This window comes from Phoenix dactylifera, chromosome 5, assembly GCF_051530095.1.
Source record: "Phoenix dactylifera cultivar Ajwa chromosome 5, Ajwa_hap1_PhDact_Kaust_v1.1, whole genome shotgun sequence".
In the NCBI taxonomy this organism is placed as follows: Eukaryota; Viridiplantae; Streptophyta; class Magnoliopsida; order Arecales; family Arecaceae; genus Phoenix; species Phoenix dactylifera.
The window spans coordinates 20359941-20373728 of record NC_143194.1 but is presented as its reverse complement, the minus strand read 5'-3'; the positions used below and the strand labels follow the sequence as shown (position 1 = coordinate 20373728).

The 13788-nt window shown below is 49.6% G+C and overlaps 1 protein-coding gene across 2 annotated transcripts; it reads right to left on the bottom strand.

The window, feature by feature from the left end:
• Positions 1-2241: 2241 nt before the first annotated feature.
• On the bottom strand, positions 2242-4258 carry LOC103722708 (sorbin/SH3 domain protein). Of its 2 annotated transcripts, none has more exons than XM_008813360.5 (3): positions 4035-4258; positions 3555-3809; positions 2242-2489 (listed from the first exon to the last, which is right to left on the bottom strand). In XM_008813360.5, the coding sequence occupies exons 1-3, from the start codon at positions 4050-4052 to the stop codon at positions 2442-2444; spliced, it is 321 nt and encodes a 106-aa protein (XP_008811582.3). In that variant the 5' UTR covers positions 4053-4258; the 3' UTR covers positions 2242-2441. The 2 variants fall into 2 exon arrangements, with proteins under 2 accessions (XP_008811582.3, XP_008811581.3); XM_008813359.5 differs by having other exon boundaries at positions 3555-3812; positions 4035-4246.
• Positions 4259-13788: the final 9530 nt, after the last annotated feature.

The following is a 13788-nucleotide window of genomic DNA, read 5'->3' as shown; positions in this document are numbered from 1 at the left end:
GAGGGACAGGCAAAGAAAAGAGCTCGGGAGGTGAAGAATCCGGAGGAGAGGAGAGGGGAGAGGGAAAGAGAGCTTAGGTGGCGCCATTGGACAAACCCTAACCCTAAGGAGAAGTTGCGGACGGTGAACTCGGGGTGAAATCGGGCGGAGGCGGGGAGTTGGGCCGGCCTTGGGCCTTGTCTTGTGGGTTATGGCCCTTATCTATCAGTTTAACGGGTTAAACGGGTCAGACATCTAAAATATGTATCCGACCTAATTAATAAACAGGTTAAACGGATCAACTTGTTTACGATCTGAACCTGTTTAGGCCAAATTCAAATCTGTTTATGGCAGGTCAAACACGGGCCGGGTCATAATTTGTCACCCCTAGCGGTGATGTCCCTCGTGAGTTTCACTTTGGACCGGTTGACCCGAAAACCGGAAAAGCTAGCCCGTTCGCCGTCCGATCCGGTTTTAAAAGCATTCCCTCCACCCTCTTACTCTCTCGTTCCCCTCCCTTCCTCTCCCTCTTGCCTTGGTTGGCGCAAGAACTGCCTACTGCCATGGCCCCTTATAAATTCCCCTGCCGTGTCTACTCTGGCAGCGTTGGTCGGAGATGAGAACTCCGTTCTTGCCGAGTCGATCCTCTCTTCTCATCACTCGGAACCTCCCTAATCCCTCTTTCGAAGAACCCCAAGCACTGGTAAGATCTCTAGGATTTTCTTCTAGCATAATTTCTTTTTTTCTTTCATCCCTATCTCTAATTTTTTTCTATACGATCGTGTCACTTGGTTGACCCAAGGGACGGGTTCGAGGCATGACAGAAGTAGTATCATATTGCACTCAGCTTATGGCCTCTGTGGACTAGAGGATACCGCAACACGAGTCTATTAGGACTGATAATAGGTTGATCATAGTGCTTGTGAGAATGCTAGGACTTAAACGAGAAAAGTTTGTAAAGATCCATATGGGTATATGTTTAGTCGTGGGTAGATCTTAGGTACTTATATAGGACTTAGAAACCCAAACAATAATATTGAGTTGTGACAGCCCTAACCTTATTGGGTCCCAAAAAGGCTCCCTCCAAGACTGTCGAGACCTCCACTAGATCAACCTCTCCTCCCTTACGAAATTCAACGCCCTCGTTGGTGGTATCCTGGGCCGGCGCCTACGAGCGCGTAAGCAACTCCCTCTCCCTCGTGAGCAACTGTCGGTGGTCGGGGAACGGCGGAGACGGTTGCTCTCCTCAGCTATCGGCTGTGGCGGGATCCTGAGATGGGTCTTATGAGGTGATCGGAAGCTGCTCTGGAGCCACAACAATGACGGCAATGGCGACAACTACGAGGAGAAGCAACTGCATTTGCATCAAACAGGGGTGTAGGAGGAGAACATGGAGATCGCCAGTTACAAGCCCAACATGATGCTGAGAGGGGAGGAAAGGGGAGCGACGTGACGGTGATTAAGGCAAGCCGGACCATTGGTGACAGACGTACCAGCTTTCGATCAGCCATCATTTATTTATTTTTTAAATTTTTGCCCATCAACAAATGAATGAATGAATAATAATGCAAGGAGTAGTATGCCAAAACACATTTTCGTGGTTGTACCAGTCTTGATCCAACGCTCAGCCGGGCCAGACTTGGCAGCCGGAGCCCAGCCTGGTGGGCTGAACATCGGTCTTACATGTTTGCTGAGACCGGGCCCAACCTCGAGCCAATCCCGGGCCTACGCATCAAGCCGGGTTTCCTCTTTTCCCCCTACTATAATAATAGGCTAAGTGCAATACAAATTTATAGTGCAAAAATAACATCAAAACAGTATATTTTAGCCAAACAATATAAAGTTAGAGAGTTAGAATCTCATCTATTTATATATGTGAGATATACTTTGCTTATTGACTATATAATATATTATTATTTCATTATAATATATAATTAGTCAATATAATTAACATATAATATAATGCATTCATGCATATCCATACATGCGTACATGATCTCAGGGTGGGTTGGGTCGAGCTATGTTTTGATTTTTTCCAAGCTCTACCTAATTTTTAGATTAAGTTTTTTTCATACATTTTTTTTACGTTGATATCTATCCGACAGGGTTAATTTTAGTGCTCAAAGCCACTAAATTCCAAACTGAGTTGGACCGGCTATCTGGCCCATGATCAGGTAAACTTGGAACCATTCATTCTTGGACCATTACCTCCCACGTGAACTACTGCTGTCAAACGTTTTTGCGTGTTGGACAGGCAACCCGTGAATCAAGCGACAAGGTAGATTAAATACAGAGGTCCATAATACTTGGGTTTTTTTCAAGCAATAATCACTCAAAAAAAACAAAGAAGGCAATCCACTTGTGAACCACAAAAATCTCTGAAGTTGTGGAGGCCATGGCCATGTTCCCAAGCTCCTGTAGATAAAAACTCTTTTCCTACAAAGGTTGTGGAAGCCAGCATTTTATGCTCTTATGCAGCATTGGAAGTAGCTCATGAACTTCTTCCGCCCCTGCATAAAAAAAACCAAAGAAAATTGAGTTATTACTTGAAGCCTCTAGAATCTTGGACCAAGTCAAGATGCGCTACAAAACCTTAATCCGTATGAATCTACTTAAACAAATCGTCAAAGGACAACCGTTTAGTTGGAAAAACTTTAAGAAATCCAGATCCCATGTTCTAAGGGATCTGATGCAAATGATGATAGGTCAAACTCATATATGGAGCTCTCGGCAAGCTGAGATGCCATCTTTTTTGGCTTCCAAATAGTCGTGATTAGTTTGTTACGTCGCTTTGAACTTCATTTATATAACAAACGTCCTCATCAACCCCCTAACAATGGTCTGCAACAGCGGCTTCCCCGCAGCCGGTCCCCTTTCCCTCTTCCCACTTTAAACTTTGCCCTTTCCAGTTCCCGATTCCCCTTGCCCGTTTCCCAATCGTTTCTCTATTCCCATTGTTTCCCGGTCCCTTTCCCGCATCGACCCTGCATCAATCCAATCGTTCCCGTTCCCGCCGCCGTTATCCTTTCGAATTCCCGCCCCGTTTCCCGTTCACCATTGTTTCTCATTTTCGTCTTTTTAATTCCCTTTCCCCATCGTTTGACCATTCCCATTCTCGTTTCCTCCTTCCCGACTCCCCACAATATCCCGTGTCGTCCCCTTCGGTTTCCCGTTTCCCATCGTTTCCCTTTCTCGTTTTCCGATTACTGCTGCTCTATTTTTTTCGTTTTCCGTTCTGGGCCGGGCGGCACAGAAAATGTCAAATGTTACATAAGCCTGGCCTAGATTTGATGAAAAATCAATGACATTTAAGCCCGAGGTCTAGCCCATGATCAGGTGCTCTAAGCGGCTCCCAAAGGCTTATTTCGCGATGCTGATGTCCCCGTTTTCACCATTTCCTCTCTCACGCACACAGAGAAAAGGGCCAAAATAACAGGACCACGGCGGACCTGCATCGTCCCCATTTTGATCTGACGGCCACCATTTGATCTTTTATTTTTTTCTCTTTTAGTTTTTTTAACACCAAAGATTATGACGATAACAAAGGAGGGGAAGGAAAGAATGAGATGACTCACGGCGGGGGAGTGATCGTGGTGCGGGCGGTGGAGATCGACGGTTATCGGACTCCGGGGACGGTTCGGGTGGGACTGGGAGTGGCGATGTTGGTGGCGGATGAGGTCGTCCTCGTTGCCGAGGCTGGAACGGGAGATATCCATCTTGTTTTGCTTGCGCATCTCCCGGATCTTCGAGAAGTCCATGGAATAGTCCGGCAGCCCGTTCTTCTGCTCCCAGTCCCCGAACGCCGGCACCGACATCCACCCTGTGCTCTGCTGCTGCACCCAAAAAATTATATTAAAAAAAAAAAATCAAACAACATCCAGCCAACTTCCCTTAAAATCAAACAAAGACGGAATAAATCAGCCAGCAGGAAGCATATAAGATCCCAAAAAAAATCCTCAAGAGAAGAAGGTAAAAACTCATCAATAGAGATATCATTAACACCATCAAAGCCCCAAAATCAACAAGAAGAGAAGAAAAGAGAACTTCGTCCTGACCTCCTTTCGGTCCTCCATCCTTCCCTTCAAAAATCTTTGCAGTTTCTTTTCTTCTCTTCCTATTCAAAAAGGAAAACAGAAGCGATCCGAGGAGCGGACTACAAGGAACCAAGCAACCCTCTCTCTCTTGGAAGCGGCGATGGAAAGGGAAGCTACTGGGATTATGATTAGATAATTCTCAGAAGCGTGCAAGTTCTACAGCTGTATATGAGAGTGAATGGGATCAGCAGTGGACCCCAAACAGCGAGTCTGGATTCTCCATGTATTGGTCCCTTCCACCAGTCCCCTGCTTTTGGGTACAAAGACACCTTGTTTTTTTGTTAGGTGCCTTCCAGTAGTACATTTTGTCATAACCTAATCTAATAATTAAAGCCATCTTGGGGTTATCCACCTGGGAGTTAAAAAGTGTTGAAATAATTATTAGGCAATAATTATTAGCTAATGACAGAGTGTCATGACTCATGAGGTTGGTTATTTTTAGGTCTCCAAGTTAAGCCGCACAAGCTTGATGTTCCCCACCCTATAGATTTCCATCCAAATTAATGTGGGATGTCTGTTAATTTTACTGTGCCTGAGTGCCGCACGAGTGCTTTTTATAATTTTTTAATAAGAATAAATAAATAATTAATATTAGAAGCAAGATTTGAACTTTTAATCTTGTAATTAACAACCGCGTGCTCGAGCCAACTTAATTACCTTGGCTTGAAAAAATAAATGTAATTACTCAAGATGTAAGATAAAAAGATATACATGCTTGGTTAGAAATATGGATGGTGGGACATATGTCATGCATGAAATTATTAGAAGATATGGTGTTAGATTATAAAAAAAAATATAATTTAAATTTTGGAGGAGATTTCTAGAACTCTTCACCATGCCTTATTAAGATGTTCGTTATGCATTTCATATGTTGGGGGGAAAAAGGATTGTGTCCAAGCAGGAGGCGACCAAGCCTCCCTCCGAGCAGGAGGCGACCAAGCCTCCGAGCAGGAGGCGACCAAGCTCCCTCCGAGCAGGAGGCGATCGGGCACCCCTCCGAGCAAGGGGCGCCCGAACGGGTCCTAATTCACGGGTTTGAAAGTGCCCAAGCGGCTCCTCCGACTAAAAAGTATCCGAGCGGTAGACCGCCATTATCGTGTTCTCCCACGAAGCGTGCCCTGTCCTTGCCAACAATCGATACGTACAACCTCCCCAGACATTCAGCTTACGCGACAATTAAAGCGTATGGCTTCTCCGAACGCCTAGTTCACTCAACAATCAATGCATGAGACCTCTGCAGGCATGTGGCTCGTGTGGCTCACTCAATAATTAAGGCGCATGGCCCCAGTTGACTACAAATGTTTAGCTCCATACGGCAAACCTGTCTGGCCATAAACGACAGCATGGTTCAGCAATAATTCAAAGACTTCGGCCTGATCTCCCACGAGGATAGTGTTGATCTGTACGATTGAGCATTAACTTCCACGGTGCGGCAGCGTCTTCGCTCTATCTCATCACGAGACTTTTCACTCAAGAAAAAGGCCTTTCGGCTTAGTAAACCCTTTCCCCCCTATAAATAGGAAACTCCTGGGGGGGGGGGATTTTTCTTCCAGACTCTCTGACTCGAGCTCCTCTCTTGCAAATCTTTAGCCCATCTCTCTGACTTAAGCATCGGAGGGCCGGCGCCGGAAAAACCCAGCCACCGGCTTCTTGCATGTCTCCGGAGGACGCCGCACATCGCCGGATCGCCGCCGTTCGCCAAGCTCTCCCGGAGCTCCTCCTTCCCAGCCCAGTGGTCGCCCCCGGGTCCGAATTCCAGCAAGGGAGCCTCTACTGCCTTCCGACATCTTCCACCTAGTCCTGGACACTCTGTCCAGAACTCACCACCTCCGGCCGATTCGGCTCCTCAAGTTCGACCGGAACAGTTCGATGCCTTGGTGCAGCAGGTTCAGGCCTTGGCTGCTGCCGTCCAAGGCCTGCAACCTAGGGGCGTCCCGACGGCGCCACTTCCTCAGGCTTCGGTTCAACCGGTGCCCCCTCCTAGTGGACCGGCCCTCCAAGGCCAAGATCTCCACGCCCAGGCATCCCCCTGGAGAGAACCCCCAGTGAGGGGTCCTGGTGACTGGCCGCAACCGTCTGAAGTCGAGTCAGTCCCAAGGCAACTTGCACCAGAGCAGACCGCCGCGGCGATCCTCCAGAGCGACGAGCTCGACAAGAAGGTTGAGAAGCTGGAGCGCCAAATTGAGGCGCTCCACGACAGGAGGACGGGACACGATGGCGACTTCGAGTTTACCACGAAGTCCCCTTCTCCCAACAAATCGAGGATGAGCCGGTCCCGCCAAGGTTCAAGATGCCCCAGGTGGAGCGCTACAACGGCACGACCGACCCCTTCGACCACCTGGAGAGTTACCAGGCCCTGATGGCGTTGCAAGGATCCTCGGAGGCCATGCTCTGCAAGGCCTTCCCAGCAACGCTTCGAGGAGCAGCTCGGCTCTGGTTTGCCGGGCTGAAACCAAGCACGGTCTCCTCTTTCGAGCAGCTCGGCAGGCAGTTCGCCATCAACTTTGCCGCCTGCCGATCCCAGCGGCGGACTTCAGACTCCCTCCTCGATATAAAGCAAAGGGAGGGAGAGTCGCTTAGGAAATATCTAGACCGTTTCACTGCTGCAACGTGGGAGGTCCGCGAGCTCGACCAGTCAATCGCCATGTCGGCACTCAAGACTGGAGCTCGGTCTTATAGGTTTCTCTTCTCCATCGAGAAGAATTTTCCAGCTGACTTCACCGAAATGCTAGTCCGGGCGCGGAAGTACGCAAAGGTCGAGGAAGCCATCGCTTCTAGGCGGGGTGGGGCTGAGCAGACCTCCAAAAAGCAAAAGAGGCATCGTGAGGAGCGCGGCCGTCCCAGAAGCCCATCTCCGCGCCGAGCCAAGAACCCGCCTCGTCTGAAGAGTCCACCTCAGCTGCGGGGACCTCTCCAACCAGGACCCCCGTCCCGTCCGAGATCCCCACCGCGGTCCCGCATATCCAATGGGAGGTACAAAAATTACACTCCCCTTAATGCTCCTCGGACCGAGATCCTCATGGAGATCGAAGGCCGAGAGTATTTCCGGCCTCCGCCCCCGAGGCGGGATCCCGGAGCTTGGCGCAATTTCTGGAAGTACTGCCGCTTCCACCGGAACCACGGCCATGATACGGCAGACTGCTTTCAGCTCCGGGATGAGATCGAGGCACTCATCCGCCGAGGAGTGCTCGACCGGTTCGTATGGAACCGGCGTGAAGAGAAAAGGCCAGCGGAGGATGCCGCATAGCCCGAAGATCCAAATGCCAACAGACCCATCGCCGGCACCATTAACACCATCCAAGGCGGAACCTCGGTCGGACGAGCTGCAGAGGAAGGAACCGCCTCGAAGCGCCTGCGCACCTCCGAAACAATCTCGTTTTCGGACAAGGACTTGGAGGGAGTTGAAACCCCCCATGACGATGCTGTGGTCATCTCTATGGTTGTGAACAAGTTTGATGTAAAACGTGTTCTAGTTGATAATGGAAGCTCGGCAAATGTTTTGTATTTTGACGCCTATTCAAGAATGGGGATGATGGAAAAGCAATTACGAAGGATGAACGCCCCGCTGATCGGATTTACTGGGGACTCGGTTCCGGTAGAGGGCGAGATCGATCTTCTGGTTACGGTTGGGCTCGGTCCCCGAGAAAGTACTGTGAGGATGGATTTTCTCGTAGTACGTCTGCCCTCGGCCTATAACGCCATCCTCGGACGACCTGGGCTCAACGCTCTTCGAGTCGTGGTCTCAACCTGCCACCTGCTTATGCGATTCCCTACCAGCCAAGGAGTCGGCGAAGTTCGTGGAGACCAGGCGGTAGCAAGGCGATGCTACATGGCGACCCACGAGGCAAAACAACCAACCAAAGCATCGGTTCCGATGCCAGATGGCAAGCTCCCGGCCGAAACCTTAGAGGCACGGGTTGGCCCTCAGAAAAAGCGGGTAGAGTCTGGTGAGCTGCTTATCCAAGTCCCTCTACGAGAGGATTTTCCCAAGCTAACCATGCAGGTTGGCTCCGGCCTCGATGCTCGCGAGAGAGATCGCCTCGTCAGCTTCCTGCGGAACAATATGGATGTCTTCGCCTGGTCGCCCGCCGATATGCTGGGAATAGATCCGGAGGTCGCGGTCCACCGACTCCAAGTGAAGCCAACCTGTAAGCCTGTACGACAGAAAAGCGAAGTGCTGCTCCAGAGCGACAACGAGCAGCGGCCGAGGAAGTCGACAAGCTCCTCGAGGCCGGCTTCATCCGGAAGATATCTTATCCGGAGTGGCTCGCCAATGTGGTCCTTGTCAGAAAGGCTAGCGGAAAATGGCGCATGTGTGTGGACTACACCGACTTGAATAAGGCCTGCCCAAAAGACAGCTTTCCACTTCCTAGCATCGACCAGCTTGTGGATTCCACCTCGGGGCACGAGCTACTGTCTTTCATGGACGCATTCTCAGGGTACAACCAGATTCGGATGGCGCCGGAGGATAAAGAGAAGACAGCCTTCATCACTGACGGGGGCACCTACTGCTACAGAGTAATGCCTTTCGGCCTAAAGAATGCTGGAGCGACTTATCAGCGGCTGGTCAGCCAAATTTTTAAAGATCAAATAGGCCGAAACATAGAGATTTATGTTGATGACATTTTGGTGAAAAGCCGCATGGCGCAAGATCATGTGACCGACCTCAACGAGGCATTCTCTACGCTCCGAAGGTACCGGATGAAGCTCAATCCTGCCAAATGTGCGTTCGGAGTCACCTCGGGCAAGTTCCTTGGCTTTGTAATTACACAGCGGGGAATCGAAGCCAATCCCGAGAAGATCCGAGCGGTCCAAGAGATGACGCCCCTGAGGACAGTCAAAGAAGTGCAACGGCTTACAGGCCGAGTTGCAGCTCTCGGGAGATTCGTCTCCCGATCGGCCGAGCGCTGCCTTCCATTCTTTGCGGCTCTCAAGAAGCCAAAGGACTTTTTGTGGTCGGCAGAGTGCCAGCAAGCCTTCGAAGAGCTCAAGTGCCTTCTCGCCTCTCCTCCGCTGCTTACGAAGCCTCAGCAGGGCGAGCTCCTCTACCTATACTTAGCCGTTTCTCCCGTAGCAGTGAGCTCGGTCCTGGTTCGAGAGGAGAGCAAGCTTCAAAAGCCGGTATATTACACCAGCCGGGTTTTGAGAAATGCTGAGACCCGATACTCTAAGCTGGAAAAGACCATCTTTGCCCTGGTCGTCTCAGCTCGAAGGCTCAGGTCTTACTTTCAAGCTCACACGGTGGCGGTGTTGACCGACCAGCCAATAAAGTAGATCCTGCAGCGATCAGATCGTGCTGGTCGAGTTACAAAGTGGGCCATCGAGCTCGGAAAGTTCGACCTCGAGTACTGACCCAGACCGGCGATCAAGACGGAGGCACTCGCCAACTTTATAGTTGAGTGCACTGTGCCAGACGAGGCCGAGCTTGAACCTGCGCCAGCAGAGCAGACCCCGAGGTCGACGTGGACTCTGCACGTCGATGGTTCTTCAAACTCGGGGGGTAGCAGAGCGGGCCTTATTCTCACCAGTCCAGATGGAGTGGTCGCCGAGCAGGCTTTACGCCTCGAGTTTTTCGCCTCTAACAATGTGGCGGAATACGAAGCGCTCATAGCCGGGCTTAAGCTGGCTAGAGAACTGAAGGTAGAGAACTTGGAGGCCTTCAGCGACTCCCAATTGGTTGTAAGCCAAATTTTGGGAGACTTCGAAGCAAGGGAGCCAACAATGCAAAAATATCTCCAGAAGGTGAGGCACCTCACTTCAACTCTGGGTTCCTTCCACATTCAACATATTGCTAGGTCGGAGAATCTCAGAGCCGACCAATTATCAAAATTGGCGTCCTCCCGCATGAGCGAGCTTCCAAAAACGGTGGCATTGGAGTACCTCCAGATCCCCAGCACATAGGAGCCCGAACCGGCTCTTTGTATCGACGTTGAGCCAAGCTGGATGGATGAGCTCGTTAGCTACCTACAGAATGGAGTTCTTCCCAACGATGAGCGTGAGGCTCGTCGAGTCAAGCGCCTAGCCTCGAGATACATACTGTATGAAGACAAGCTCTACAGGAGATCTTTTACCCATCCCTTCCTCAGATGTCTCTGCCCGTCGGAGGCGGATTACGCAATGCGCGAAGTCCACGAAGGCATCTTCGGAAACCATTTGGGAAGCCGAGCACTGGCATACAAAATTTTGCGCCAGGGATACTATTGGCCGACACTCCAGAAGGATGCGCTGAATTTTGTTCGGAGATGCGACCGGTGCCAGAGAAATGCCAACGTCCAGCGCCGACCCTCAGCCCCCTTGACTTCAATCAGCTCCCCCTATCGCTCAATGGGGAATCGATATCCTGGGACCGTTCCCTTTGGCGATTGGGCAGAGAAAATTTCTGATCGTCTCCAAAGGGCAGTGGGTCGAAGACCTATACAACGTCTTGTGGGCTTATCGGACCACATTCTGCGTACCCACCAGCGAGACTCCCTTCAACTTAACGTACATGATGACCCAAAAATTGATTTAAAGATTAATTTTGATGATCACAAAACCTTGAAGTATAATTACTAATGTTTGTGTTGCAAGAAGAAAGATAATTTATTTTGCAAGGAACATAGCAAGTTGGAAAAATACAAGAAGGCCTCAAAAGCTCTCAAGAAAAGTTAGAAGAAAGCTACAATTTATTGGCCCAAGTTTCAAGTTCAAAGGATTTAAGTTGGAGGAGCAAATTCAAAGAAAGATTCAAAAGAATAGTCCTCGAGTCGACTCCGGAAAGTTTAGAGTCGACTCTGGCACTCTAGAGTTTCAAGAAACAGTGCTCGAGTCGACTCCGGGACTCTACGAGTCGACTCCGACTGAGAACAAACAAAAAACAGAAAGTTGATTTTCAGCGCTACAGTGATCTCGAGTCGACTCCAACTTCAGTGCTACAGTGCGGAGTCGACTCCCAGCTACAGTGCCGACAGACTACTATTCACAAGTGACTTCTGTTTCAGCCGAGTCGACTCCTACTTCAGCCGAGTCGACTCCAGCACGCTGGGAGGCATAACGGCTAGTTTTTTTCTTGATTCCAACGGCTCTATTTTTGTCTCTAACGGCTAGATTTTTGTTCTCACTCCTTCTAAAACTATAAAATCAAGAGGAGAGCTAGGAGAGAAGGTATGGAAGTGGGAGAAAACATTTAGGGAAGAGATTTGAAAGAGATTACAAGGAAAATCTCCCATAAGCACAAAAGGGCCATTCAAAGTAAAATAGAGAGAAGAAGAGCATCCAAGTGAATCCCAAAGCTTCCTCTCCATCCGTGTGCTGCCTCGGAGATCCTCTACTTCGTGCAAAATCAGAAGAGGGTCAAGTGAAGAAGAAGCCGAGTTCCTCCATCTACAAATTAGTTTGAGGGCTTCTTCTCTTTTCTTTACTTATTTATATTTGCTATATTTGCTTATGTGAGAAGCTTGTATTTGATTTAAACTCTTGTTCTAATATCTTGTAACTTGATTCAATCAAGGGATTGAATCAAGGGGTTAAGGTTTGTTGGTGAGCCAAAGGAAAAACCAACGTTGTAAGGTTGTGGTTGGTGAGCCTTTGGGGAAAACCAACCGGGTTGATTGTGAACCCGGAAAACAATCATTGTAAGGTTGTGGTTGGTGAGCCTTTGGGAAAACCAACTGGGTTGGATTGTAAGCCTGTGAAAACAATCGGTAGGTTCTAGTCGGTGAGCCTGTGAAAACCGACCGAGTTCGTTGTGATCTCGCAAAACAACAAGTTGGGTTGTGAGCTTGTAATACAACTGACTGTAATCTAAGGGATTATAGTGAAATTCCCAAGAGGTCTTGGGGAGTGGATGTAGGTGCTGGGGTGCACCGAACCACTATACATCTTTGTGTTTGTGATGCCTTATCTCTTGTATTTCATGCCTTCCATTCATGCTTGATTGTGTAATATCTCTAGCTTTGTTTTCTATAGAGTTATAAGTGATTTGCTTAGCTTCCACTCCATTCTTACCATACACATAGATTAAAATTGATCATACAACTATAAGTTATTTTTAGATCAATTGCACCCTAAAGCCATAGTATAATTGCTCTAGCTTAATCTTCCACTGCTTTACTTGTAATTGCCTAGAGCTTAAGTAAATAACATCTTATTATTCCGCTGCATTCTATTCAAAGTAAAAATTAGGGAACATAATTTTTAGAAAACCCAATTCACCCCTCCTCTTGGGTTGTCACCTTGGGCAACAGTACAGAACGGAGGCCGTCATCCCGTTGGAAATCGGACTCCCTTCTCCAAGGGTAGAATGTTATGATGCCGACTCCAGTGCCACGCAGCTCAGGAGCAACCTGGACCTCATCGAGGAGACGAGGGAAGCCGCCCGGGTCCGCATGGCGAGATACCAGCAAAAGGTGGCGCAATACTACAACGCCAGGGTCAAACTCAAATCCTTCAAAGTAGGAGACCTCGTCCTTAGAAGAGCTGAAGCCTCCCAGCCGGCCAAGCAAGGGAAGTTAGCCCCGAATTGGGAAGGATCCTATCGGGTCGCGCGCGTCCAACAACCCGGAGCGTACAAGCTGGAATCCCTCGAAGGGATCCCTATTCCACGAAGTTGGAGTTCCGAAAACCTCCGGGTGTATCATCAATAGGGCCCCAAGGGGTTTTTTGTTCTGAGCATAAGTTTTATCTTCCTCAGTGATTTTTGCTATTCTTCATTTATGATCGCGTTCGTCCTAATAGGAAGTTTCGTGATTTTTAGACAACCTGATATGCGATCCTGCTAGGATGCTATAATCAATGCCGGACGACGCTAGACGCCTCGGCCAGAAGACCGAGACGCAGCTATCGAGCTCGGCTCGATCTCCGTCAGCCATCGAGCTCGGCTCGATCTCCGTCAGCCATCGAGCTCGGCTCGATCTCCATCGACCATCGAGCTCGGCTCGATCTCCCTCAGCTACCGAGCTCGGCTCTATCTCCATCTAGCGAGCTCGGCTCGATCTCCATCGACCATCGAGCTCGGCTCGATCTCCATCGACCATCGAGCTCGGCTCGATATCCATCTATCGAACTTGGCTCGATCTCCATTAAGTAACTCGACTGAGGTTGGGATGCCCCGAGTGTCGACAGTGCGTGCCCAGACCCCTCGACACTTCGGAAAGACGGGATAGTACCTTCGCGGTCCCCCATATGCGCCTCCTCGACTAAGATCGGGATGCCCCGAGTGTCGACAGTGCGTACCCAAATTCCTCGACCTCGAGATGATGGGATAGTACCCTCGCGATTCCCTCCGGAAATAAATGTTCGTGATCATCTAAAAGTTCGAGACGAAGCCATCGATCTCCATCATCTATCGAGCTCGACTCGATCTCCATCAACCACCGAGCTCGGCTCGATCCCCATCGACTATCGAGGCTTGGCTCCGATGTCAGATACCTAGATCGAGATCTGGGCGCCTTGAAGCCTGCGACAGCTTCATGTACGAGCTCAAAGGGTTACGACCCCATGCCTCGGATTAAGCTCGGGGTCGTCCTCTACGAAAAACTGAGGTACCACTAAAAACAATTCGCGGCACGGGGCATATAGCCCCGAGAAGGTACGCTCTGATTGGCGCCTATGTCTTGTTCGATACGTACATTCCATTCATTCTTATATTGGATATGTAAATGAAAATCCCGGCCAATATCGGGGTCCTCCGCCGAGCCGATTACGAGCTGAAATCTAGTCGAACACGCCCGCACGA

What these genes read in the sequence shown, in the direction of transcription:
- LOC103722708 (XM_008813359.5), bottom strand. An exon ending in ACCACGATCACTCCCCCGCC is followed by an intron (nt 2,490 to 3,554) that starts GTGAGTCATCTC and finishes TTTTTTATGCAG; the next exon opens with GGGCGGAAGAAGTTCATGAG.